Source organism: Channa argus, chromosome 18 (assembly GCF_033026475.1).
Source record: "Channa argus isolate prfri chromosome 18, Channa argus male v1.0, whole genome shotgun sequence".
Lineage (NCBI taxonomy): Eukaryota > Metazoa > Chordata > Actinopteri > Anabantiformes > Channidae > Channa > Channa argus.
The window spans coordinates 7,528,944-7,554,608 of NC_090214.1; the positions used below are offsets into that span (position 1 = coordinate 7,528,944).

The window sequence follows — 25,665 nt, forward strand, 5'->3', positions numbered from 1 at the left end:
GTGTGTTTAGGGACATTCTCTTCCTCCATGGTCCACTGTGGTTGGACTTCAGTTTCTGGATGATATCTTGACATTTCTCTGTGGAATTTGATTATGCAATTCAGAATTCATAGTTCCATCAATGATGGCAAACGGTCTTTGTCCAGAGGCCCCAGAGTAAAACATCAGCAGCAACATTGTGTGTCATATTGACATTTTGATATTTCACAGATGGGCTAAGGGTCTTATGCTAGAATGCAGTGGTCATTGAAAAGTTCTCATTTATTACCAGCAGTGGCCATTGGGCTCAATTCTGCCTTTTGCGTACTTGTACTTATACTTGTAAGACTTCTCTGATACTGCACCCTCGCTTTTGAACAAACTGTACATGGACAGTAATGTTTTTTTGGAGAGTAGTGGCCTCTACCTTGCAGCTCTGCCATGTACACCATTCTTGTTCGATGTGGTGGTGGACTCCTAAACATTTATATTTGCCGCTGCAAGAATGGTCCTCACAGTACTAGACATGGCTCTGGCACTGTTCGGGAATGATACTTTGTAACAGCATGCAACTAATGCATAAAGACTGAAAGTAGGGGACACAGCTCTTTGAATTCCTGCATCTTTCACCTTTTACACTAAATCAGGAAAAAGGCAGTGATCCAAAAGTCAGAACCACAGAATTGGCTAATGGAATGAACTTTTGGGTTAATTGTTTTTCTGTGAGTTAATACAACTTTGAAGATGCATGATTGTACTAATATGTAACTTTATAGAAATATTAACAATTAAAGATTAACACTATAAGAGGTGGTGAGGAAAAAAAAAAAAGGTTTGAGAAAAGACTGAGACAGTATACGCTTGTATTCCACTGCACTCTACTGTATGTTCCAGGCTTACCTCTGTGCTCTTTGGGCATCATGAAAGACGCTTGGGATCGCCTGCGGCAATGTATCAGCCCGTCTACTAGTATTTCCCATTATGGCAACAACACTTTGCCAATTCTTAACCAGGTATTCCACTTTATCTGTGGGAGCCTGATCCACTCATCCTCCTCCTCATCAATGGTGCCAGCTGAACAGGCATGTAGCCAGGCAGATCCAAAGGCAATTACATTTGCTATACTGCAGCAGCAACAGAGGGCTGAGGTAATTCAAATTTTGCTTTTTATACATTATCACCAGGAGATACTTTAAGAATGTTGCTGAGGGATTAGATCTTTGTAGCTCATTTTGCTCAACATCTTGTAAATGTCATGGCAGATGTAATCAGCCATTGGCTCAAGTATACAGAAGGTGGAAAGTATTTAAAACCTGCAAACTACAGTCCTGATAGTTATTTGGAACACAGTGTATTTATGTTTTTTATCTGAATTTACATCAATTTCCTTTATCAGATGCGTCTAGAGGCCTTGTGTCAGATGTCATCTTTCCTGACCAAGATGGAGGAAAAGAGCAGTGGGTTTACCGTTCCCTCTCACTTTCCTGCATTGCTGCAGTCTGTGCAGCTTCAGTTCCTCTCTGGGTGCTTTGCTTTGGGCACACAAATCATTGGCTCTCATTATGGAACTAATTATGAGATGCAGCATTACATGGTAAATGTAATGACCCTGCTATCACAATATTTATGCATGTTTTAATGATTAGGAAAGACTCATAGAAAAAAAACCTACATTTTATTCAGACAGAGAGAAAAGAATCACTGTTATTATTTTAATTTTTTTTTTTTCTCCATGACCTCAATTCAGTCTGGTACGCGATCAGCTTCCACTGATACGCAAAGAGAGCTACAATCTGCAGCCCACACCTTTTACCAGCAAGTGGTGTGTGTCCTCAGACAGAGGGTCCTGCTGGAAAGAGAAAATCCAGGTTTGTTCATCTTTGTGTTTCACTGGCGTTGTACTGTATCACGTTAGCGTTTCTCTGAACTGCCTTTGTCTTTGCTAGTTGCCACAAGTTGTTTTTTTCCCTGCAGTTTTGTCACAGCAGCTTTCTTTTGAATTTTTCTCTGTTGCACCCAGGTTCTTGTCGGCACCTTTTGCTAGCCACTATGTTTGCACTGAATTTCTGCTATCAACCAGTGGACCTGGTGCTAGTCATTAAATCTGGCATCCTGGAAATCCTTTCCATGCTGACCAACAACAGATGTGCTATTATCAGCCAAGGCTGGTTTGCTGCCTCAAATGGATCCATGCTACTGAGTGGGGCTGTTCGACTAGCTTGTGCCCGCCTGCTTCAGATATTGACCGTAGCTGCAAGGTGAGACTAAACAGTAAAAAAGTCTATATTACTTTTAGCTTTTAGTCCTTAAAAAGTTTAATTGTTTACATTCGCGTAACAAAATGTCCCATGTGCTCAGCTCCTGTGAGGATTTGCTGCCTGTCGATGTATCCCATGCTCTTATGGAAGTGATGTGTGAGCAACTTCAAAATGTCCTGTACACTTTCCACCAAAAGCAGAAGGTTGAGAGCGGCACAGCAGAGAGAAAAGATCTGGACACCAATGGCAAGAGCACAAATCTAGTTGGTGTGTAAAGTTTTGCTAATACATTTTACTGAAATAAAAGTGCTGTCAATGCAATGTGATTTAAAGAATATACCAGTTCATTGTCAAGTACATTTTAATTACACTACAGTTTTCCCGTTTTTGATGTCTTAGGAATGGAAAACAGCAAAGTGGTTGAATCTCAACTTGCAGATTTGTTGGTGTTTCTGAGACGTGTACTGTCTTTAAGAGTAATGGAGAGACTTTCTACATTTATCAAATGGATTGATCCACTCATGGCTATTATTTCGCCTAAGTGCCCTTTAGGTAAGACTCTTCAAAATTCTTTATAAGGGCATTTATATTGTTTACAGTGTAGAACCATGCAGTTTTTGTATTCATTTTCATTCCCTTTTTCTCTGTTCAGGATCCCCATGCTTCCAGAACCTTCGCACTAAGCTTTTGGCCTTCCATGTTTTAGACAGACTGTTACCTGCTTGTTGTGAGCCAGTTCAAATTGAACAGGTACAATGAAGCATGCGATGCCCTCAGATGTTCTACTAACGGTTAAGACATTTATATATTGAATACAAACAAGATTTTACAGTTATGTTTTTTTTTTTTTTTTGCAGATTGTTAGACAACTCTTTGAGCTCTTGTCTGTTTATATGTGGGAGGAACCACTAGCTGAGAGGAACCATGTGGAAACATCGGAAAAAGACACTAGGGTAATATTACTTTAATAATGTAGTTTACTTTGTAAGGTTAGGCACCCATTCTATAGATTCTTACTGTTATATTGCTACGTATAAAATCAATATATACAGATCAGTCACGACATTAATACCATATAAATATGATACAAGTGATATCAACTAATAAATCATAAATGTATTACTATGGATTAACAACCCATCGGCAAATAATAACACTATTGTTTAAAATACACGGTTTACTTTACTTTAAGTAAAATGTAGATCATCATGGTGATTTTACTTGAGTAAATGTTTTGAAGTGGTACCACTAGGCTAGTACAAATGTTTATTCCTTTTCAAAAAGGATATTTAAATTTTTTTTTAGAAAATAATAAAAATTAAAGCATTGCAAACGTTTGCATCCCCTTTTGATAAGGTATTTAAAAATTATGTTTAATTCATTTCTAATCAAAGAACAATAGAATAAAGGTGTTTGACTTTTATTTTTTTATTTATTTATTTGCAATTTCACTGTCTAAAACACAGTGGATTTCACAGTGGATACATGTCACTATATTCACTATTCTGTCAATAGTTATTTTCTTCAATATTTAGCCTTCAATTACCTTAATAAGACTTTCAGAAATGAAATGCTTGAGTTTATTACTGGTTGAAATATAGTTTATAAAGGCAGTAAATCAATAGAAAATGCTGTGTTTAGGAAGACCTCTAATGTACTCCTGGCAGTAATGAACACGAAACACCAGTGCTACTTAATAGAACAGATAAGCCTGGTTGTGGCTACCATAGTGGTGGTAGGATGAAACATAAAAGGAAAAAATATATGAAATCAGTTTCCAATTACAAATGTTAGTTTTATTAATCTAAATATAACCCTGCAGTATAATATAATTATTTGAAATTGTGATTTGCTAAACACTGATAATTAGTAATTATTAGTAATTAGAGTTAGTAAAATATGTTTGCTTACATTTTAAATCTTTTAACACCCTTTATTTTTATTTAATTTTTTGTGATTTAAATTTACATTTGGGGCCATTTATAATTTTAAGCAATGAAGCACTTGCAATTATCTATACAATTGATGGACCTTGCTGGTATGCAGTGCATAAGTTGTGTTATTCAACACATGTGTTGCAGAATCCTGGCAGCTTTGATGAATGTATTCCCATTGGAGACTTTTCCTTTGACCCAAACAAACTAATGTGTTGTTCTTTGGAGAGTGGAAACATCCTCTCCCATGGTTCAGGAGGCAAAGGTTATGGCCTGACAACCACTGCAATCACCTCCGGTTGTTTCATATGGAAAGTAAGGACTACTGTAACTTCTTGTACATAAAAAAAAAAACATCACAATTGTGCATTTCATCAGTAATGTTCAATATTGTTTATTGATCAAATTCAAACAATTAAATGTACTGAGAAAACACATGCGATAACATGAAATATAACCAATTTCTAATCTTAGTTCCACATCACGAAAGAGAACAGAGGCAATGAAGGCACATGTATTGGAGTCTCCCGCTGGCCAGTCAGAGATCACAACCACCATACCACCACTGACATGTGGCTCTATCGTGCATATAGTGGCAACCTGTATCACGGAGGGGAACTAGTCCGCACGCTTCCCTCCTTTACCCAGGGTGACACCATCACCTGCATTCTGGACATGGAGGCCCACACTGTATCATTTGCTAAGAATGACAAGGTCTGACCAAATATTTAGTCATGAGGTTTTTTGTTCTAAGTGACCTATGTAGCATTTCAGTCTTTTTAATTTGTGTTTTTCTCCTAGGAGCCAAAGTTGGCATTTGAAGGTGTGGTTGCCTCTGAGCTGTATCCTTGTGTGTTGTTTTACAGCAGTAACCCTGGAGAGAAGGTACTTGATGTACAGTACTACACAATACAGTAGACACCTACACCAGAGTCCGAGTGGCACTAGTCTTTGAATCCTTTTTGAGGAATTGTGTCTTCTCACCAGAAGAAAAAACATTTTGGTTACTGATATTCGTCAGCCCATATAATAGTTTAGGATTACTAAAGTCAACAGTTGCACATAAGATGCCCAAATAGTCACATTGCCTGGAAGTTAAAGATGTACAGATGCATCCAACTAACCCCACAGTAATATTGTTTTCTGTTTATTTGTAAGTTAAAAATAAAATCCTGATTTCTTATGAATCCTTATTCTTTTAAAAATACTTTGTTTTTCGCAACAAAATTGTTGTTCTGTGTTGCTGGCAGGTGTCACTGCATGACCTCCAGATGCGAGGAATGCCCAGTAATCTACTGCCTGGGGAGCCTCTCTGCAGCCCTCAGACCACTGTGCTTCTGGAGTCAACAGTGCAGCTCCTGCGAAGGCTCCATCAGTGTGACCAATGGGCCTCATGCATCAACCATTACATTCATTCCCACCTGGAGCTCATTGGTCCTCTATTGAAAGAGGATGATTCAGGAAGTGTCAATCAAGGTACCAGATTAGACTGTTTCGTCTGCTTATTTGTGGTGTGTGAAATTCTCACTTTAGGGCAACTTTGCCAGGATGAAAACTTTGGCTATTGTTAGAAGTGAGCAAGGGCGACATAATGCCACTCATTAGTTTCTGAATGGTTTGCATTTATTTGCGTGTGCCTGAACATATTTGTGTAGTACTACTGTACCTAAGGTATTGACAGACCTTTCTGTAATAGTTAATATAGTAGTTTGAATGCAGTACCCTCCCTGGTTTATTTGCATTACATACTTTCATACAAAATTCCCTGTTAATCACAGTCCGGCTGTTGTGGACCAGTGAATGAGTAGTGAGTGTAAAGAACAGATGGAGGAAACCAGCTTAAGACTGTATTTGATTTCGTAGATCTGTGGGTTGACGCTCTGGCACTGTCATAGACCATCCAGTATTGGAATATCAATATTAAAGGCAACTCATGAAGTTTATACGTCTATACTTTTTATCTTGAATTGTTTATTAGTCTTTGGTGGATTCTCACTGTTTTACACACGGCTGCAGGCCTCAGTCCCATACACTTGGAGAAAGAAGAGAATGAGAAAGTTAGAGGTGAGGCTGGTATCGACCCTGACTCGCAGGCACGTCGCCGGTCCTTGTCGGAGGCTAAGCTAGCGGCTCTTTGCACTGAGGTGTGGCCGGTACTGGCCCTGATTGGAGGAGTGGACAGTGGTCTGCGGGCTGGCGGCCTTTGCATGCACAAGTCCAGTGGACGCAGGGCTTTTCTGCTCGGTGTCCTGAAAGAAGGGAGCTCCCTTGCCAAGCTCCAGTGGGAGGAGGCAGACCTCTCTGTCAGGTATTACAGACACATACTCATATGCCCACTTGCTCTCAAAATTTAAAAAATTCTTTGTGCATGCTTCTGAGATGGTGATTCTCATTAACTTCCATTAAACAATTATTATATTTTTCTTGTCTTGGTCCTTTCAGCATGTTTATTACACTGTATAATCCTTTTCTGTTAGTGTTTCTTTTCCTCCTCTGTAATTTTTCTAACATTTTAATTTAAGTTCATCATTTCCCCCCTGATCTTACTTTTTTCTTGCTTCTTCCTCTTCATTCTTAAATCTATTAATCCCTGTTGAATCCGTCCTGGTGTCACTCCATGCTGTATCTGTGGGTCATTCCCATCCTTCCCAATAACTAAGCTCCATGAATTCTTGGTCACCCAGTGACACGCCGATCATCTCTTTGGAGCCCTGTGACACATCCTGCTGCAGTGTCACCCGACTCGGAGGCCTCAAAAAGACAGTTTTATTAGATATAATTTATTTGATGGGGCTGCTGGAGGAGCAGGGATGGGTGGGGCCTCCTCCAACTCCCAAAAGAAGAGAACATGAAGAGAACATGAGAGAGACTGGGACGTTGAGCAGTCTAGATGAGGACATCAGATCGCTGACAGAAGATGAGAGGAGAATGTTTAAGGATCAGAAAGTTGAGACAGACCCCTTTATCTCACCACCCCCAACCAAAGACGGCACAAAGATCTTGGACAATCAGGAGCTGACCTGTTTGCCACAGCATCCCCACACATCACATAACTCCAACGCATTCGGCCTTGAACTAAGAGCAGTTAGAGTTTCATACCTTCTTACTGGAGCTTTGAAATCCCTGACAGTTATTTTTAGTTGTGAGAAGCTGTCAGATTTGCTTCTTGTTCCTAAACATAACCTTCCCGACTCTTCAGTAAGCCCCCTCTCCAGCCCAAACCCTGACCAGGCCAACGCCAGCAGCAAACAATGGGATGAGAGTGCCGAGTTGAGATCAGTGCTGCAGTATGTGGTGCAGAACATGGTCAAGTGGGCAGTGAGGCCCTGTCCCATCAAACAGAGCTTGTCTCTCGCTGACCTGGAAAGAGCTCAGGTTATGATCTACAAAGGAGCCCTTAATAGACTGCAGGAGGAAAAAGAACGCAAAGGTATTTAGATTCATAGAATACATTTAATAACTTTCTTCTGTTACTGTAGTGAATTACAGAGCTATAAGCTAGAAATGTGACACAAGACTAAAGTTTTTTTTTTTTTTTATCTTGTGAGGAAGAACATTTAAAAAAAAAAACCTTTTGTGTTTCGTAATGCTTTCATTCAGGAGGTAATTGACTGACAGACCTAAAAAAAAAAAATGGCTGTTTTGTAGTAGTCGGGCTTAAAAAAATAATATGTGATAATACATTTTGTGTCACTTTGTGTTTCCCTTTGCAGAATCAGGCCACCACTCAACCTCTCAGCCTATTTCCAAGTCCTCCAGCTCCGTGTCCTTGTACAGTGCAGGTTCAGAAGGCACTGCAATCTTTGGTCAGTCTAACAGAGCTTCTGCCTCATCCTCTAATACTGACCTGGCATCTTCACTGCCAGCATACCTGCAAGCTGATGGCGTTGAGAATTTCAACCCTTTCCTTCCTATCAGCCTCCTCCAGTGAGTATAGAATTGTTTCTTAATATTTTGATTTGATTTACCCTTTTTTATTAGCCATTATATATGCTTAGTACAGTCTTCTTAGTAACACATTCAGTTGACACCAACAAAGTAACTATGTGGTTACTGATTGCTACAGACCCGTATCTGTTGGCAGCAGCTTTTCTGAAGTCCAGGGAACGGGTGAGTTAGGATACTTAATAAAAAAAGGGGAGTGAGAGGTTCTGCCTGTCTTTAATTGCAGCTCTGCCTGCCTCTTCTTTGCTAACCCTGCCAGCTGGCTATTCCTGCTTTCAAGTGGCTAACAAACAAACCACTTTAGTGCTATAAATTAAAACTGCATAAAACAAAAGCTCATTAAGAAAGATTAGCAGAAGGTTATTTGCCAAAGACCCCTAGAAAATGAAGCACATGCTCACTTAGAGAAGGAAAACATGTTGACATACACTCCCTGGCCGATTTTATTAGGTACAGCTGTACAACTTATGCAATCCAATACAGCGGCTCTGCCATTACCGTTTCAACCTAAAAACTGGAAAGTGGAATTCATAGATTGTACAGGTATAACTAATAAAGTGGCCAGTGAGCTTACATGTTGGATATTTGTGTATGTAATTGACTTTATGTGATTTTACTTTATTTTTTTTTTTTTATGCACCCTATGCCTAAAAGTACTGTAGCTAATATGCAAACAAACATTTGTTTGGACCCAGAAGCTGTCAGTGTAGCCACTTTCACTGTGATATTACTGTGTATACTGTATTTTCACTCCCACTAGGCACATGGTGCTAACCCGGTTCCCTACGCTTACCGGCCTGGTTAGCACTCCCCCTGTGCTGCATCCTTGCTTCAGCCTGGTGAGTTCTGCTTCTTGTGATGCCTTCACAGAGCAGCAGACTAGCTTCATGGAACCAGGTCCCTGCAGCACACAGGCCAGAAGCAGCCTGGGTAAGAACAAACACATAGATACAAATGGAGAAAAAGCTGCCTGAAGTACATGCATAGCAGTTCACTGGAAAGAAGAAGTATCATCAACATTAAAAATACTGATAATACATCAAGTTAGGGGGAATTCTTGCCGAATTTCAGGTCTGTTCAGTAACAAACTTCTTCCTCACGCTGGCTCCATAATGAAACATGATATTAATGCAATTTTAAATTTGCATTCAGCCAGACTACTCTGCTATAATAGAAACAGGACAGTAGAACAATGACAAGTCATTGGAAACTGTCTCTTGCATGATTTTGTGTGCTGAGCTATTTGTGTGCTGCTCAAAACAGCACATTTAGTTCTGCTATTTGACAGGTATGTTAACACGATTAAATGCACGCATGGCACAGTATGTGCACTCACATGCTTGAATGGCACCATTTTTTTCCACTCATTGTTGTTATGTTGGTGTTATTCTTTTAATATAGCTGGTAGATGCCTTGAGCTAAAGGTCAGTGTCTCAACTTGCATATCTTAGCATCATACATCAGTTTGCAAAATTGAGAAGAGGCCTGTCTAAAAAAAAGATAAAAATACAAATAGGGCATAAATTGAGGACAAGAATTAAAATATGAATATTAGTAATATTTCTGTGCTAAATTCCTAAACAGTCTACATGCAAGTTAAACTTAATAGTATCTGTGAGCTTGTTTGTTTTTTGTTTTGTTTTTTTTGTGTGTGTGTGTGTGTGTGTGTGTGTGTGTGCTTTCCTTTTCTCCTCAACCACCAGAACGGACACAAATGTTTGTCACCAGTCGCTTGCTAGAAATGGGATTCTCAATGAGACATATCTACTGGGCCATGGAGGCAGCAGGTACTGCTTTGTGGAGTGTGTCTGATACCACTACATTTTTGCTGTGTTTGCTTTCCTGTTTAAATATGTATGTCCACTGTGTGCACAGCCTTTTACAGTATTTGGCATAAGAAAATTATAATTATGTATGAAATATACATTTTGTAATTTTCTAGATTAATGTGATACTATTATGTAGGGTGGACATCAACTAAGACTTTTAAAACATAATATATTGGATTATTTTTATTTTCTCATTTTATTGCAAAAATAACAAATATCCACATTACAGTTACCTAAAGTTGTTTCATATTATTATTTGTGTTAATAGATTTGAAGTTAGATAAGTGTTTAGAGAGAAGATTTACTTCTTTACTGCCTTAAACAATCTCCATTACAGAGACTATTTTAGATTTATTTATTTATTCTTTTGGATAGTATAAAGAATAGGGAAAAGGCATTTTCTAATTCCTACATAAGGAAGCTGTATAAATCACCAAATCTAGTTTTTTTTTTTTTAACCAACATGTTGCAAAAAGAAGCTTCTAGGACTGCAATTTCATCTCATGTTAACGGGATTCTATTTAGAATTGTTTCCTCATGTATGGCACAGATGATATGTATTATGAGTGTGTAAACAGGTAAATAAACAGGTAAATGTCTGAATATTTTCACAATTACACATTGCACCATTATGTTGTTTTTAATCACTTGAACTCCTTCATTATCCAAGTTCTAAACCTTCTCTCACTTACTTCTTTACAAACATCACATTACCCCTTGTCACCTCCTCTGTATTGTATTGTAGCAGATGTGGCAGTCTGGCCCTAAAGAGCACACAGCATGACCATCTGGTGGTGATGTCTTACATGAATTAGCAATGCTGCACTTCATGATCCATCTTTTCTTTTTGAACTCTGACAGTTCAACTTCCCTGTGGTCCCTAGCAGATGTAGCAGGTGACTTGGACTCTCAAACCATTGAGGTGTTGGCCAGCTGGATGCTAGAGCACCCCTTGACTGAGGAGCAACAGGCAGCTGAATCCCCGAGACGGGAAGGTGCTCCTGACACTCCATCCCCAGATGGACCAGAGACGGTGCAATGTCCTGAGCGCCCCACCAGTCAACCCAGCGAAAGGTAAGGGATTTCAGGAATACACAGACATTTTGCAGTGGTTACTGGCATTAAAGTATTATTGTTAATGGTGTTAAATAGACATCCAGTTCTAACCATCTTCCCAAAGATATTCCAGCTCCAGCTCTGTAAAAACTTGTAAAAATCAATTTCAAGTATTTAAACCATTTCCACCCTCACTTTGTCTGCTCTTATCCAGATCCTGACATATTTTAGATGTAGTTTGGCTCTCTACTTCAGCTATGCTTCTCCTCCCAGACTATTGGTTTTGTGTTTTTCTGTGTGGGCAGGGACCACTGATGTCTGTTTCTTCGGTCACTTTGAGAAACATTGTTATTTTGCTTACAGCCTGTTGGCAGGGCTTGACTGGATCGAGAGAGAGAGCTTCCTTGATGTTCACCTGACCAGAAACAGACCTCCTCCAGCACGGCGGCGACGCTCAGGACCAACTCAAAGGACCTCCTTCCGAAGGGCAGGTGCGAGTAACAGCTTTGATTTGGAAATAAATCTTGCACAGAAACATTGTAGAATGACAAATTGATGCTTGCATAATTGGACTGGCTTTTCCTATGTTGTGAGTCACAGCATCTCACCATTTTTGTTGTTGTTTATTACAAGCATAATTAAAATATTTACTGTATATGCTTTTATTCAAAACAAAATATTGTTTCAGACTTGCCATCACCCAGCCCTCTCCCACAGCTGTATCAACAGCACACTGCAGTCAGTGATTGGCCAGAGCAGGTGGGGTTTCATCCCTACTCTGCTGAGGAGGAATCAGATTTGGGCTATATGGATGACCCATACCACGAGGAAGCTTATGAGGACCTGCTCACCCCCTCATTCTTCAGTTTAGAGAGAGAGACACTCCAGATTGTGGAGGTGACACCCAAATTATCACTAATATGATCACTCATTGTTGTTACTTTTGATAAATATTGGTGATGATTTAAAGTGCAAAATGACAAATGGTGTGATAAAAATCTTAATTAACTTGTGACAAATATCTTAGCATTCCAAATGACAAAAAGCAAATAGAATCTCTTGGTGAAGGTAATATTTTCGTAGTATTTCTTACAGAAAACCCTGGAATTTAGAGTTGCTCAAGGCCTGATATGTTTGTGGTTACGTTTAAAAAAATCCCTTATGCTTCTTACGGTAGATGGTCTGTCTTTCTATCATACTTTTAGGCTGGAGAAGAATGCAGTCAGATGGTGAAGTGTGAGCTGTGCAACACCCTTACACTGCAATTCAACAATCACATAAAGCGGCGTCACCCTGGTTGTGGGCAGAGTGCTGCACGAAAGGGTTACGACAGCACGGGGGCCTACGTTGATGTGTGGTTTAAAGGGGAATGTGGCTCCAATTTTCCCTTCTATCTGCTCTGCACCTCCTGCAGGGAAAAGTATCTGGCTGCAATCTTAAGTGACACAAATTCTAAATATGAAAGGTAAAGTAGATACAGTATTTGTGGAATGATGTATGCAGAAAATGAAGATGAATCCATCTATCCATGAATCTATTCTTGTCTACCTTTGTTGTTATACTTTTTTTTTTTTTTTTTAACTTGTACATTTTTGTCCTTTTTGCTTTTAGGATTAAAGGTCTGACATCGGATTTGATTGGTCAATTGGACAGCATTTCTGATGGTAAGAAAGGCCATTTAATTCTACAATGGGTTATAAAATTAAGATGTGTTTTTTTTTTTTTTAGAATGTGAATAACATTTCTGTTTGCTCAGATGATTGGGAATTCAGCTATCAAGAGGAGTGTGAAAGAGACAAGCTGACAGGACTGGAGGACTTTGGACTGTTGCTGAAACCATTAGGGTTGACTGAAAAAAAGCTGGTACCAGACCCCATTGCCTTTACTGAACCAGATCCACTTGGATCCCAGGTTTATAGATCTGCTGACCCTACTAAAGAAGTTCCTACAAAAGGTACTGGATGTTTTTTATAGTAGCTGGTCTTTGAAAAATGAGAGTCCAACACTGATGAGTTGCAAATGTTTCATTATATAGTTTTAATTCAGAAGATAACAGACAAAAAAAGAATTTGTATTGTTGCACACTTTTTGAAATGACAGAAAAAGGGCAGCATGTATTAAGATACATTCTGAGTAAAGATTCAGTTGTACATACTAAATATTATATCAGAGTTAATATACAAGTATAACCAAGCAACATTAGCTCAGCTGCATCAAGAATTATTCCTGTAATAGACATTTCATGTGTTTTTCCCTCATCAGGGAATCCTCTCGTTGAACGGAAGACCTTTTTGAGTCTTGGACAGCAGGCAGTATCACTGAGGGACTCTCATGATAGACTGAAAGCTTTAAGAAGAGTCACCTCTACAGCACAGATTCTTCTAGCTTACAGCATAGTGATGAGAGCATTGTCCCAGTGTGCCTCGAAGTAGGTTTGACCAGAATATACAGTACCCCCGCTTTAATTTTTTAATCAATTCATTGTTTTTTTTTTTAACAGTCTTCTTTTATTGTTCTGCAGTACATCAATGTGCGGCCAGTCCAATGGCCTGGAGTCTTTGGGTCTTGCAGATATCCGTATCCTGGTGCGTTTAATGACTCTGGCAGCAGGGGGCAGGGCTCACACTTGCATGGACAGACAGCCAGGTGTGAATGGCCTGGGGACAGATCGCAACAACTCCACTTGTCTAAGCTACCTTACCTCAGCCATTGGCAGTGTTGTATCCCATAGTCCAGCTGCTTACAGACAGCTAGTGGAGATATGCACACAGGTCAGTTTTCTTCAGTCATCAATTATTTGGAAGTATATGGTTATTACTAGGGCTGGGCATGATAATTCACTCTATACCACTTCTCACAGTGCCAAAAATTCCCTGTGGTAACAAATGTATATTATTGCATCAATAAAGTACATGTTTTTTCTTATGCTGACATTAATTGTCTGAATTAATTCATGTAAACAGGGGAGGACTGAAGTTTTTGGATTATAATTCAAGTGATTGGTTGTTTGAACATCTTTTTAATGTATATTGCTGTTTTAAGCATTTTTAAAATATATTTTTGGAATTTAATCTTACTACCTGTAGGACTTAATGGCAGCAGCTACAGGGGTGCACATTGGGGCGATTAGTGATCCCCAGCAGAGAGGTTGCTTCAATTCCAGTGTACCAGCAGCAGCCCAGTGTCCCCATCAGCAAAGAGACTACAGTGACCAGATTCCTCCTACATTCCTGGTCACACAAAGCCTGGTGTCCCTGCTCACTGAGAAGGGAGTTCACAGTTACAGCCCAGATAGGGCAGAAAACGAGCCCACTGGTAAGAGAGTTTCTCTTATTGTATTTAAATGCTTTAACTTCAAGTTGTGTTATTCTACTGCTGCACATTGCATTCACCACCAAAAAAAAAAAAAAAAGAAATCAGAATTACGAGATACGGATTTCGGTTCTCGTAAATACGAGTTATGGGTCTTAGTGTTCTCATAAGGAGAACGTTTCAGAGCCTGCCTTAGATTAATCATTCTTTTAAATTCTGTCGAAAAAATGAAACGCAGAAAATGATATTTAAGACCATATTCAGTAAGTCTTTGAATCACCTAAATAAAATCAAGAATTAGGAATTAAATTAGCTTATCCTAAACCATGATGACATTGTCTCAAATGGCGACAAATCAATAACTAACTTTTCTACACATGTTGATCTTTGGATCTTAGAAATGTTAAAAGTATTCACTCCTGAGAAGAAACAGGAAGTGTTATGTTGCAATAGATACAGAAAGTTGCGCTGCGGGCTTCAACTTGGCCTTTTTTTTAGCCCATATGTTTAAATTTGCTGATTTGGCTGTTAACTTTTTTCACTTTGTACCATTGGACGTAAAAATAACTCACTGATTTCCTCGTATCAGTGAAGGACACTTGAAAAGGTGATGATTCTCAGGCAAGTTCTGAAGTGTAGCCTTCAGATTCATGCCTTAGAAGAAACATACAGCGTTATACTATATGCCGCCAATTTAACCTCACTTTATAGCGTATTTGTTGACATTTTGAAAAGCTTACTCCGTCGAATTATCTATTGAAAGTTCTGTTTTACTAAAGTTTTGGAAGTATTAAACTATCACAGAACTACAGTGATGCTGAAGACTTCCTAAAAACCTGATTAATCTAAGGCAGGTTCTGAAACATTCTCATATTTTAAGTAATTATGAGATAGGGTCTCTAATTTTTTTCTTTGGTAAATGCAGTGCACTGCCGTAATATTAATAGTAGCTCTCTGCATATGTGTCTGTTTTCTCTAGATGCAGGAAACCAAGGGGTGTCTTCTTTGTCCTTGCCTCCTTCCCCTTTACCCCACCTGGGTGGCAGAGTGGGCCCACTGGAGCTGGCTAATTCCTTGGCAGCTTGTGTCCTGTCTGCCAGGCTGACCAGTAAACACCGCCAGTGGGCAGCACAGCAGCTGGTGCAGGCCCTGGCCTCCACAGGGAGGGACAGTCCTAATCGTCCCCAAACATACAGCGACCTGGCTGGTGACCTGCGCAAATGTCCTTTGAAGAGGCTGGAAGGGCATTACAATAAGGTTAGTCAACTTGCTTTATCACAATATCTGTAGTTAATTTATTTTTCAGGTGAAATTTATTTTAGAATCTTGCAATCTTGGGTTATTTCTGTTATTCTCAGGTGGCCAGCTGTTTCTGGAGCAATGAGCAAAATTTGCTGGCTACCTGTTCCCAGGACAAGGTGGTGCAGCTGTGGAGCATCAGCCAGAACACAGTGGAGTTACAGACCACCTTCTCCTGTATCACCAGGTGTGTCTGTTGACATCAGGGCTAATTTGTAAAGGATATTTGTTCACCCAACTACCAAAACCTTCATTTTTTTTTTCATGGCTAAAAACTATTTCCCACACTGACCCTGTCTACCACCACATTAAAACCACAAGGTGGTATTAATGTTGGGGTTGATAAGTGTTTTATAAAGAGTCAGGTCTGGGTTTTTGACAATGAGGAATCAAACCTGGAGCTTTCTGAAAACCTTACGTTCAGTACTGTTGATTGACTTTCGTTGTAAACTTAAATGTTCTGACTCCCTGCAGTAAGACAGACAGATCAAAAGGTGAAAGGTCCGGTAAATGTCATCACATGTCTCCTGTATACTGGAGCAGAGGGGGAAACTTCTTGGCTGCCCCTGAGAACAAACACATTAATATCATGAATATCAGGGGTAGGTTCAGCTGTCTTTTTCCTTATACTACTCTCTGACTTTGTTAACTTTTTATCGCAAATATATTTTCTAACAAAATATTATAGCTGATGGTTGACATTTCAGATTTCAAGTAATACATGCTTTGTACCTATGAGTACAAAAGTTTGTTTATGTTGATTCTTTTGCTTTACAGGATCCCACTGTCATGTAGAGGCTCAGCCGTCTCGTATCACAGCTCTTTGCTGGGCTCAGACATTCAGCTTATGGGTTCTTGACCAGTCAGCAGCCTGTAAAAACAGGCCCACTGAAAGCCTGTTGGTGGGTCGGCTGGATGGGTCCCTCTGCTGGCTGCAGGTCACAATGCAGGAACTGGAGCTGTTTATAAAAAGCTCTGAGCTTACCCACTGCTACAGAAAAGAGGGTGAGGATGCTAATTTTCTTACTGTTGCCACACACTTACTCAGCTTCCTTAATAGAATGACATGTTTAATGTGGTGAACGTAAAAGGAGAAATTACTTTTTCTTAGCTAAGCAAAAGCAGGCAGCTGCTGCCTTATGTGTAGCTTTATTTTACAAACATGAGAGGTATTAATCTTCTCATCTAACTACTGGAAAGAAAGCAAATGTATGTTTCTCAAAATATACGCTAATTATTTAAAAGGCCGAACTTCTCCTCCCCTTCAGCCCCCCAGTGCGTTGCCTGGCACAGTGAGGACAAACCCTTTGCTGTGGGCTATCCCAATGGAAAGCTCCTACTGGCCTTAACTGAGAGCTATGAGAATGAGCAGCCTGTAGTGCTGTCTGTCTTCCAGGTCTGTTTGTAAAATCCACTCTACAAACATTTCAAATGTGGGATGCTGAAGAGCCCTAGAGAAAAACTGGATATACGTAACACACTGCTATCAACATATTGTGAAAATACTCATATGTTTGATTGCTTTCACTCTCTGACCCCTCCACTTTCCTTCCTTACACCCTACAGGACAGTGTAAGTTGTCTGAAATGGGACCCCACAGGACACCTGCTACTCTGTTTGGGCAGATCAGAGGTAGTGAAGATTCTTGGACGCTCTGGAGGCACCTGGGTGACCCTGCACTCTCTAATTCAATCCAGCACTGTTAACATAGCTGAATGGTGCTCACTTGCTGGCAGAGCACCTAATCCCAGAATCATGATGGCTGTGTAAGTTCATTCTCTTAATATTCAGCCACTTTTTATTAAATAAAAATAAACTGAAGAAAACAATAACCGTTTTCTCTGGCCACATTAGGACATAATCTAAACTACTAATTTAACAACAACAATAATTTCACAAGTTCCCTGTTTTAATGTTTGATCCTTAAAATGCTTTATCCCCATTTCTTTACAGAGGTTGTCAGAATGGTTCTGTTTACGTCTGGACACTACCGCAAGGGGGTATGGTTGTATCTTTGCCCAACATACTGAACAACTCCTCCAGCCAAGATAAAAACAGTGACGTCAAGGTCAGTTTGGATCTGCTGTTGGGTTCTTTTGCAGCCCTGGGTCTACTATTTTGATGATGGTTGTATGAATGTTTTACAAAGCCTTTAATCATTGTTTGAATTTAGCTATGTTTTCATTTAAATTCATATAATCAGTTCTTTTTTCTTTTCTTAGATGGACAGTGCAAGATGTGTTTTTGTACTTCATGGCCACATTACAGCAGTAAGGTCTCTTTCATTTTGCCCCAGTGGATTGGCTTTAGTTTCTGGAGGCATCGGGGGACTGCTCAACATCTGGTCATTACAGGTCAGAAAACTATAGTTACTGCTCTGCCACTACCTGATTTTGAAATCAGTATACAGTAAACATCACTTATGTGTGTATTACTCAAACATAAATGTTTGGCTTTACAATTGAAATCCTTCTTGCAGGATGGTTCAGTCTTGCAAACTGTGACAGGTTTGGGTTCTGTCATTAGTACCACTTGGACACCAAACTTGGGAGTAGCTGCCTGCTTTGAAAGGTCAAAGGTAATTTGGAACACTTACAGTTTAAATTGCTATAAAATTTTTAAAGGAACATTTACAGTAGATAAGATGGATACTATTTTCATATCTGTCAAGAAAAAAAAAGATCTTGCTTGATATGATGGAGGGAAAGACTAGTCACAACTTAATCATTTATACGATACAGGTTTTGTACCAATGTGTGCTATTTATGAAGCTAGTAAATATAGTTTTTACTTGCAGGCTAACCTTTTCTTGTGATTCCATTCTTTATGCTATGCTAAGCTAACACTCCCTTGCTCTTACTTTGATTTTGTGTACACCTCTGAAATTGGCATTCTTCTCAAACTCTTGAAAAGAGGAAAGGAAATAAATAAGCACATTTCTCGAACTGTTGAACACCCCTTTAAAGTGGTCGCAATATCAAAGTGCTTTTTCTACATAGTATTTTACAACTTTTTAATTTGAGTATATAATATACAGTAGGTTAATTAATACAAGATCTTAGACCAAAATGTTGCAAATCAAACATTTGTGATGTTTGTCTCACCTTATGGTTCTGTTTTTCCATTGTTTCTTCTCCAGGATGTTTTGTTGATCTGCTGCACTCCAGACTGGATCAGTCAAAATCATGTTCTGCCATCCTGTCGTATGGTTCTCAGAAGCCAGAACATCCTGGGTCTAAATCGGGCACCTTGTTTGGCTGTATTATTGGAGAGGCTGCCTTTGCTATTACAGGAACAGTACAGCTATGAGCGGGTCATTACAGAGTTGTTGATTAAAGTTGTTGATTAAAAATCTATCCTTAGCTCTTAGTTTTCTGTTTTTTACCCTAATCAATGACAACAGAAACATTTTACTGTTTATGTAACATCCAATATGTTTTTGTCTCTGTTTCCTACCGTCAATGCAGAGCCATGTGGCAGCCGGTGACCAGCTAGTTCACAGTGCCTTCCTGCAGAGTCTGGCCTCTCTGGCAGTTGGTTTGTCCCTAGAGAAACACCTGTGCTGTGTCCCACACCCTCCACACCACACCACTCCTGAGGCCCACTCCTGCTCATCAGAGTGGAGCTGGCTTGCCACTTACGCCACCACTGTCCGCAGCGCCGAGGCAATTGCCAGCGGTACTGCTTTTCCCGAGTCCTTCATTGTTTCGGAGTTTCAGGAGATGGAGGACACTGAAATCACCAAGGCACTGGTGAGTAGTAACATTGCCGCTTTGAGCAAACTGAATTGACTAAGTTTGTGCAGTGTAGGCATGTTTTAAGCCACATCTCTCTCCTGTAGGATAATAGCAAGTGGAGCTTTAGGATGGATGAACAGTTGATGTCGTGGGCCACCACCAGACCAGAGGTACTGATAGCCGCCATTAAAAAAAAATAATTCTAAGCAAAATATTTTTTCTTTAACTTACATTCTGCACAATGAGATTTTCTTTAGCCTGGAGAGTGTTGTAATTTCCATTACTGTAATTTTTTTTGTTTTAGGACTGGCAACAAGGGGGAAAGAGTGAAGTGTACCTGTGGGGAAACGGACGTTACGGACAGTTGGCAGGAATGGGAACTAATCTCATGATGCCTACTCTTGCTCCGTCTTTATTACAAACACAACAGGTAAAAACATTTTCATTCGGTCCTAAACATTGGTCTCGACTGCTGCTGTTTTCCAACATTTCTAACCTTAGTTTGGGTTTTCAATGTGTCATTCAGGTTGTGTGTGGACAGAACTGTACTTTCCTGGTCCAGTCCAATGGGACCGTATTGGCTGTTGGAGAAGGACAGTATGGCAGACTAGGCCAGGGAAATTCTGATGATCTCTACGTCCCAACTATCGTCTCTGCTTTTCAAGGTACATTATTTCTCCGGGCGTAAGAACTCAGGTCTGAGCTGGTCAGCGTTTACAGTAGAAGCATAGCAAGAGAGTTGCATTCCCAATATTAATATTATTTTAATATTATTTCCTCAAATAATATCTTACCTCCACCATAAAGGAATTATTTCTTTATAGATGTACTGCGCCTTCTATTTAGGGCCAATTGCTAAGAGGAAATAAATGTAAGTCTTTCTTTATAAATTGAGCTTTACTTACTCTTTGATCTGTGGGCAGGGTATGTGGTAACACAACTGGTGACATCTTGTGGATCAGACGGACACTCTATGGCTCTGACTGAGACCGGGGAGGTGTTCAGTTGGGGAGATGGAGATTTTGGAAAACTAGGCCATGGCAATAGTGAAAGGCAAAGGAGACCAAAGCAGATAGAGGCTTTACAAGGAGAAGAGGTCATTCAGGTACAGAAATTGTGATTTTTATGCTGTATTATTTTAAGCTATTAAGTTAATCAAAATAAAGCGATAAACTAATTTCGAAATCAGTATGTTAAAATGGCAAAAATAAGTAGAAGTGAGGTATTCTAGAGATGGTAGATTAAAACCATGCCCCCTTTATTTTAATTTTCTCTACTCAGCTTGCATGTGGCTTCCGGCACTCAGCTGTGGTAACAGCAGATGGCAAACTGTTCACCTTTGGCAGTGGTGAATCTGGGCGTCTGGGTCAAAGGTCAACATCCAACAAGATGCTGCCTGAAAGAGTGGCTGCATTAGAGGGATATCATGTGGGACAGGTAAGAACCACAGAATGTGGAAAAACACTATATAAATAAGTACATTTATTGTCATGCTTGAGGTGTGTTTTCTATATTCAATGCATCCCATTGGGGGATCAGTAAGCAGCTGCAGGCAGCTCCCAGGGAGCTAGTGCTGAGTGTCTTGCTCAAGAACCTAACTAATCAAATTTAACTTGGTGATCTTTCTCAGGTGTCATGTGGTCTCAACCACACTTTGGTGCTCTCCCTTGATGGCATGGTTGTGTGGGCATTCGGAGATGGAGATTATGGCAAATTAGGAACAGGTTCCTCTACAGCGAAATACTACCCCCAGGTAAACTAATGGTCACCAAACTTGAAACTAGGAATACTTGTTTCTTGCTCTGTACTTGGTTGCTTTCCATGAAGAAAGAGGACAACCACAGATATTAGTATCATGACCTTATTTTTAGCCGTTGTTAATGTATTTATTTTATTTCCCTTATGACTATACAGGGTTCGTTATTAGTTTTGGTTGTTCTTATTTGCAGAAAGTGGATCAGCTGTGCAACAAAGGAATTAAAAAGGTCGGTTGTGGAACTCAGTTCTCTGTGGCACTGGCCTGTGATGGACATGTTTACACATTTGGACAAGGTAGATTCCCATATTTAAAGTAAGTTATAATACTGTTATAACAACATTTAATGGCTAAGAAAACCATTAGTGGAAAAAACTTTTATGTTGGTTTGTTTTTGAGGCACACTCACATATATGCTGTTGTGTCTTTTGCCATCTGTCTTTTCATCCTTCAGAGCGTCTCATTGGCCTGCCAGACTCCATGCTGAAGAATAAATCCTGCCCCCAGGTGGTGCCTGCCCTGGAGGGACAATTCATAGAGGACGTGGCTGTGGGCTGTGAACATGTGCTCGCCTTGTCTTCCACAGGGGATGTCTATGCCTGGGGCTGCAACAGCGAGGGACAGGTAACAAACGTGCAGATTGACTTTGACAAACAGAAGTTTGCTTGTATTACAAAAGCACTGTAAAGTCTGTCATGTTTTATCTGTGTGTTCCAGCTCGGCTTAGGACACTCCAACCCAGTAAAGGAGCCCACACTCATAACGGCCCTCAAGGGGAAAAACATCAGACAGATCTCTGCCGGCCGCTGCCACAGTTCAGCATGGACCACCCCTTCTACCTCGATGAAAAACTCAGGTGCCAACAAAATGATCTTTTGCACCTAGAAGCCATGGAAGCAATTGCACTCTGTACTCAATGTGTTACCTTCCTCTTCAGGTGGCTCTGGAAATTTCCAGCTAGGGCTTCCTCAGTCTGTCCCTCCCCAGTACAACACCTTGAAAGATTGTAGCCCTGAAGTTCTCAGCACGCGCCTCAGGGTACTCAATCACTTTTCTGATCTCATGTACAAGTCTTGGAGGCTACTAAACCTGGATGCCAAGAATCCGGTAATCATTAATCCTTACAATCCACTAAAAGAGCAAAACAGGAAAAAACAAAAACAACTGAATTCTTGCTGATAACCATGCAACTGCTTCTTTTTAGTCTTCTTTGTCCCTTATTCACTTTCTCAAAATGTCATTTGTAAAACTTAGGTGTCCACCTCACGCTATAGTTTAGGGACAACAGCCATTATCCGGGGCGAACTCAGAGGCCTTCTATCACCCAAGGTTAACACTCTGCCTTTAGTGCGCTCCATTGGCAGAACAATGACCCAGGGCAAAACATACGGGCCACAGATCACTGTGAAACGGATTTCCACAAGGTCAGCATAACCATGAAATGCAAAAAGTACCCAGCAGGGCGTTTTCTGCTATCTGATGCATTGCAGGACCTTTTCTGGCACTTTTGTTTATTTTGCTTGCAAATTGTCAGTTTTCTGTGTTTTATATAGTATCTGCTCCTTACTTACTTTGTTTGATGTCCCCGCTATTAAACACCCACAGAGGACGTTCGAGCAAGCCCATCTTTGTGCAGATTGCAAAGCAGGTGGTGAGCCTGAATCCACTGGAGCTGCGGCTGCCATCTCGAGCCTGGAAGGTGAAGTTGGTTGGAGAGGGAGCTGATGATGCCGGGGGAGTTTTTGATGATACCATCACTGAGATGTGCCAGGTATTATGGAAGGCACACATGTCTAAAATGAAGAGAGATGGCATAAAATCCTTCCTAGAATATTCTTTGCTTTATGTGAAATGACCAAATTGCATTGTTTTTCTCACCAGGAGTTGCAGTCCGGTGTGGTGGATCTTCTGATTCACACACCCAACAGCTTCGCAGATGTGGGCAGTAACACTGACAGGTCCATATTTTGTTTTGTCATCAATATTAAAATTGCTTACTTTCAAAAGTACAGCAGAACATCAGTTTACACAAATGACATCTATCTCTGGTCTTGACTGAACCTTCACAGGTTTCTGTTTAACCCAGCTGCATTCTCAGAGGATCACATGGTCCAGTTTCGCTTTCTGGGCATCCTCATGGCCGTGGCCATCCGCACCAAGAAACCTCTGGATTTGCATCTAGCACCTTGGGTGTGGAAACAGCTATGCTCAATGCCCCTGGGAGGGCATGACCTTGAGGAGGTCGACGTTCTCACCTACCGCACCCTCCAAGGAATCCTTCACCTAGAAAATACCACAATCACAGAGGATAATTTCCACGTGGTGAGATACTGTACTGTGTGGACTGGTTTATCGCAGAGCTCATCAATACTCCTGTAGATCTACATCTTTCTAACCTGAAAGATATTAAGCTGCATTTTCAGCTTTGCACGCCCCAATTCCTTTTTGTCTGTTTTTAAATACTGTCCTTTTCCCTCCTTTGAAGATGATCCCATTGGATTCATTTATGGCCCACAGTGCAGATGGAAGGTTGGTACCTGTGGTTCCTGGAGGTCAAAACATCCCACTAACCTTTGCCAACAAGACTGAATACGTGGAGCGAGCTCTGGACTATAGATTGCATGAGATGGATTCACAGGTTTGTTTGATACAGAATATTATTATTATTATCATTATTAGCAAAAACCAATTTAATTAAAGGAGTTACTGTAAATATAAAGTAGCAGTACAACAACTTACTACTGTAATTTGAAAAAATAAACTTTTTACTGTAGTTGACACTTAAAAAATTGCTTCATAACTAGTAACTGGGACATTTACTCAGTGTAGGACACAACGTAATCTAAATTCCAAAGACGTCAGAACAATGTGTAATACGTTAAAAGAAAAACAGAATGCAATGATTTGCAAATCACAACACATTTTTTCACAATAGAACATAATCAACATATTAGATGTTGAAACAGACATTTTAACATTTCATGGAAAATATTAGCTCATTTTGAATTTGATGCCAGCAACACATCTTAAAAAAAAAAACAAACGTTGGAAGAGGGGCAACAAAAGGCTGAAAATCAAAAACAAATATCAGAGCATTTGACAACTAAGTAGGTTAATTCACAACAGGTCAGTAACATGACTAAGTATAAAAGGAACATTTCAGGGAGGCAGAGCCTCTCGAATGTAAAGATGGGCAGAGTGTCACCAATCTGTGACAAACTGCAAATAAAAATTGTGGAACAATTTCAGAAAAATGTTCTTCCACGTAAAAATGCAAAGACTTTGAATCTTTTGATGACATTATATACTGTACATGGTGGAATCTTCAGAGAATCAGGAGGAATTCTGCATGACATCACTGCATGGGCTCCGAAACCCCTGTCTGTGAACAGAAGAAGCCATATGTGAACACGATCCAGAAATGGCTCAGTGTTCTCTTGGCCAAAGCTCATTTAAAATGGTCTGTTTCTCATATTCAGCATATGATGTTGTTGTTTATGTTCTGTTGTGAATAAATATGGGTTGATGAGACTTCCAAATCATTGCATTCTATTTTTATTTACATCTTCCCAACTTTTTTGTAATTGGGTTGTAGTCAGTGTATTTAAAGGAATGATCCTTTCTCCAGTCTCAAATATGAATAGACCAGTATACAGTAAGATGCAATGATGAAATTGTATGCTTCTGCATTGAATCTTGGAGGTGGGAGTTCTTAAATTTTATCATGTTGGAGTTGATATAGATGTTGAACAGCAGTTACTTTTACTAGTGTAACCACAACACAGAAGACGTTGGAAACCTATTTCGACTATTGCAGTTTGCATTGCCGTGTGACACTTTTGTGAGTAGGTGCTGGTGTACTATACTTTCAGTACAGTGTAGATTCAATGCAGAAGCATGAATATAGTTTGGCTTTTTAAGTATTTGGGAAGATCACTATCTAATGTGATGCTTAATTAGTTGCTACACTTGATGGGAAATCTAATTGATAGGTTGAAACAAAATAAATTTCTGTAATTGAAGACCAGGTCTACGTAGTATTTATATACAGCAAATATTTCTATTGTATGTGAAACTCTGCATCCAATTGAAACATTCAGTCTGCTCACCAGTTTCCATTAGTGCTCACTGGACCCTTTTTGTTCTTCCGGTTCTTGATGCCTTCATCTCATCCTCAGAAATATCAAAGCTGATGTTGTTCTGTTGTGTCCAGGTGGCAGCAGTCAGAGAGGGCATGTCCACCATCATCCCTGTGCCCCTCCTCTCTCTGCTCACAGCACAGCAGCTGGAGCAGCTGGTCTGTGGCCTGCCAGAGGTCTCTGTTGAGATGCTGAAGAAGCTGGTGCGTTACCGTGACATCACTGAGAGCCACCAGTTTATTGGCTGGTTTTGGCAGAGCTTGGAGGAGTTCACCAATGAGGAGCGAGTGCTTTTCCTGCGTTTTGTTTCTGGCAGGTCCAGACTGCCTTCCAACCCAGCTGATATGACACAGAAGTTCCAAATCATCAAGGTTGATAGGGTAAGTTCATCAGTGATAAAATAATGTAAAAAGTATTCATA

The 25,665-nt window shown here is 40.1% G+C and overlaps 1 protein-coding gene across 11 annotated transcripts in view; it reads left to right on the forward strand.

The window, feature by feature from the left end:
• LOC137103410 (probable E3 ubiquitin-protein ligase HERC1) overlaps window positions 1-25,665 on the forward strand; it is a 40,968-nt gene that overhangs the window by 14,803 nt on the left and 500 nt on the right. For 4 of the 11 annotated variants that reach the window (XM_067483725.1, XM_067483728.1, XM_067483732.1 and 1 more), the window contains 53 exons: window positions 874-1,127; window positions 1,376-1,573; window positions 1,727-1,847; window positions 2,000-2,237; window positions 2,338-2,504; window positions 2,637-2,789; window positions 2,890-2,987; window positions 3,095-3,190; window positions 4,319-4,486; window positions 4,646-4,885; window positions 4,973-5,056; window positions 5,422-5,647; window positions 6,188-6,479; window positions 6,832-7,601; window positions 7,885-8,098; window positions 8,877-9,046; window positions 9,820-9,903; window positions 10,830-11,019; window positions 11,365-11,492; window positions 11,690-11,898; window positions 12,207-12,466; window positions 12,613-12,665; window positions 12,758-12,955; window positions 13,264-13,429; window positions 13,523-13,772; window positions 14,088-14,316; window positions 15,293-15,570; window positions 15,672-15,799; window positions 16,087-16,214; window positions 16,390-16,617; window positions 16,881-17,008; window positions 17,179-17,378; window positions 17,566-17,680; window positions 17,835-17,966; window positions 18,092-18,190; window positions 18,752-18,925; window positions 19,080-19,364; window positions 19,454-19,519; window positions 19,654-19,779; window positions 19,876-20,014; window positions 20,273-20,454; window positions 20,631-20,786; window positions 20,980-21,102; window positions 21,299-21,401; window positions 21,560-21,729; window positions 21,823-21,961; window positions 22,043-22,212; window positions 22,360-22,529; window positions 22,711-22,876; window positions 22,987-23,063; window positions 23,175-23,427; window positions 23,591-23,743; window positions 25,319-25,624. In XM_067483725.1, the coding sequence (XP_067339826.1) occupies window positions 874-1,127; window positions 1,376-1,573; window positions 1,727-1,847; window positions 2,000-2,237; window positions 2,338-2,504; window positions 2,637-2,789; window positions 2,890-2,987; window positions 3,095-3,190; window positions 4,319-4,486; window positions 4,646-4,885; window positions 4,973-5,056; window positions 5,422-5,647; window positions 6,188-6,479; window positions 6,832-7,601; window positions 7,885-8,098; window positions 8,877-9,046; window positions 9,820-9,903; window positions 10,830-11,019; window positions 11,365-11,492; window positions 11,690-11,898; window positions 12,207-12,466; window positions 12,613-12,665; window positions 12,758-12,955; window positions 13,264-13,429; window positions 13,523-13,772; window positions 14,088-14,316; window positions 15,293-15,570; window positions 15,672-15,799; window positions 16,087-16,214; window positions 16,390-16,617; window positions 16,881-17,008; window positions 17,179-17,378; window positions 17,566-17,680; window positions 17,835-17,966; window positions 18,092-18,190; window positions 18,752-18,925; window positions 19,080-19,364; window positions 19,454-19,519; window positions 19,654-19,779; window positions 19,876-20,014; window positions 20,273-20,454; window positions 20,631-20,786; window positions 20,980-21,102; window positions 21,299-21,401; window positions 21,560-21,729; window positions 21,823-21,961; window positions 22,043-22,212; window positions 22,360-22,529; window positions 22,711-22,876; window positions 22,987-23,063; window positions 23,175-23,427; window positions 23,591-23,743; window positions 25,319-25,624 (9,650 nt within the window). Of the gene's footprint in view, window positions 1-873; window positions 1,128-1,375; window positions 1,574-1,726; window positions 1,848-1,999; window positions 2,238-2,337; window positions 2,505-2,636; window positions 2,790-2,889; window positions 2,988-3,094; window positions 3,191-4,318; window positions 4,487-4,645; window positions 4,886-4,972; window positions 5,057-5,421; window positions 5,648-6,187; window positions 6,480-6,831; window positions 7,602-7,884; window positions 8,099-8,237; window positions 8,282-8,876; window positions 9,047-9,819; window positions 9,904-10,806; window positions 11,020-11,364; window positions 11,493-11,689; window positions 11,899-12,206; window positions 12,467-12,612; window positions 12,666-12,757; window positions 12,956-13,263; window positions 13,430-13,522; window positions 13,773-14,087; window positions 14,317-15,292; window positions 15,571-15,671; window positions 15,800-16,086; window positions 16,215-16,389; window positions 16,618-16,880; window positions 17,009-17,178; window positions 17,379-17,565; window positions 17,681-17,834; window positions 17,967-18,091; window positions 18,191-18,751; window positions 18,926-19,079; window positions 19,365-19,453; window positions 19,520-19,653; window positions 19,780-19,875; window positions 20,015-20,272; window positions 20,455-20,630; window positions 20,787-20,979; window positions 21,103-21,298; window positions 21,421-21,559; window positions 21,730-21,822; window positions 21,962-22,042; window positions 22,213-22,359; window positions 22,530-22,710; window positions 22,877-22,986; window positions 23,064-23,174; window positions 23,428-23,590; window positions 23,744-25,318; window positions 25,625-25,665 lie in introns of those variants that run through there. The other 7 variants (XM_067483730.1, XM_067483731.1, XM_067483727.1 and 4 more) reach the window with 7 other exon arrangements.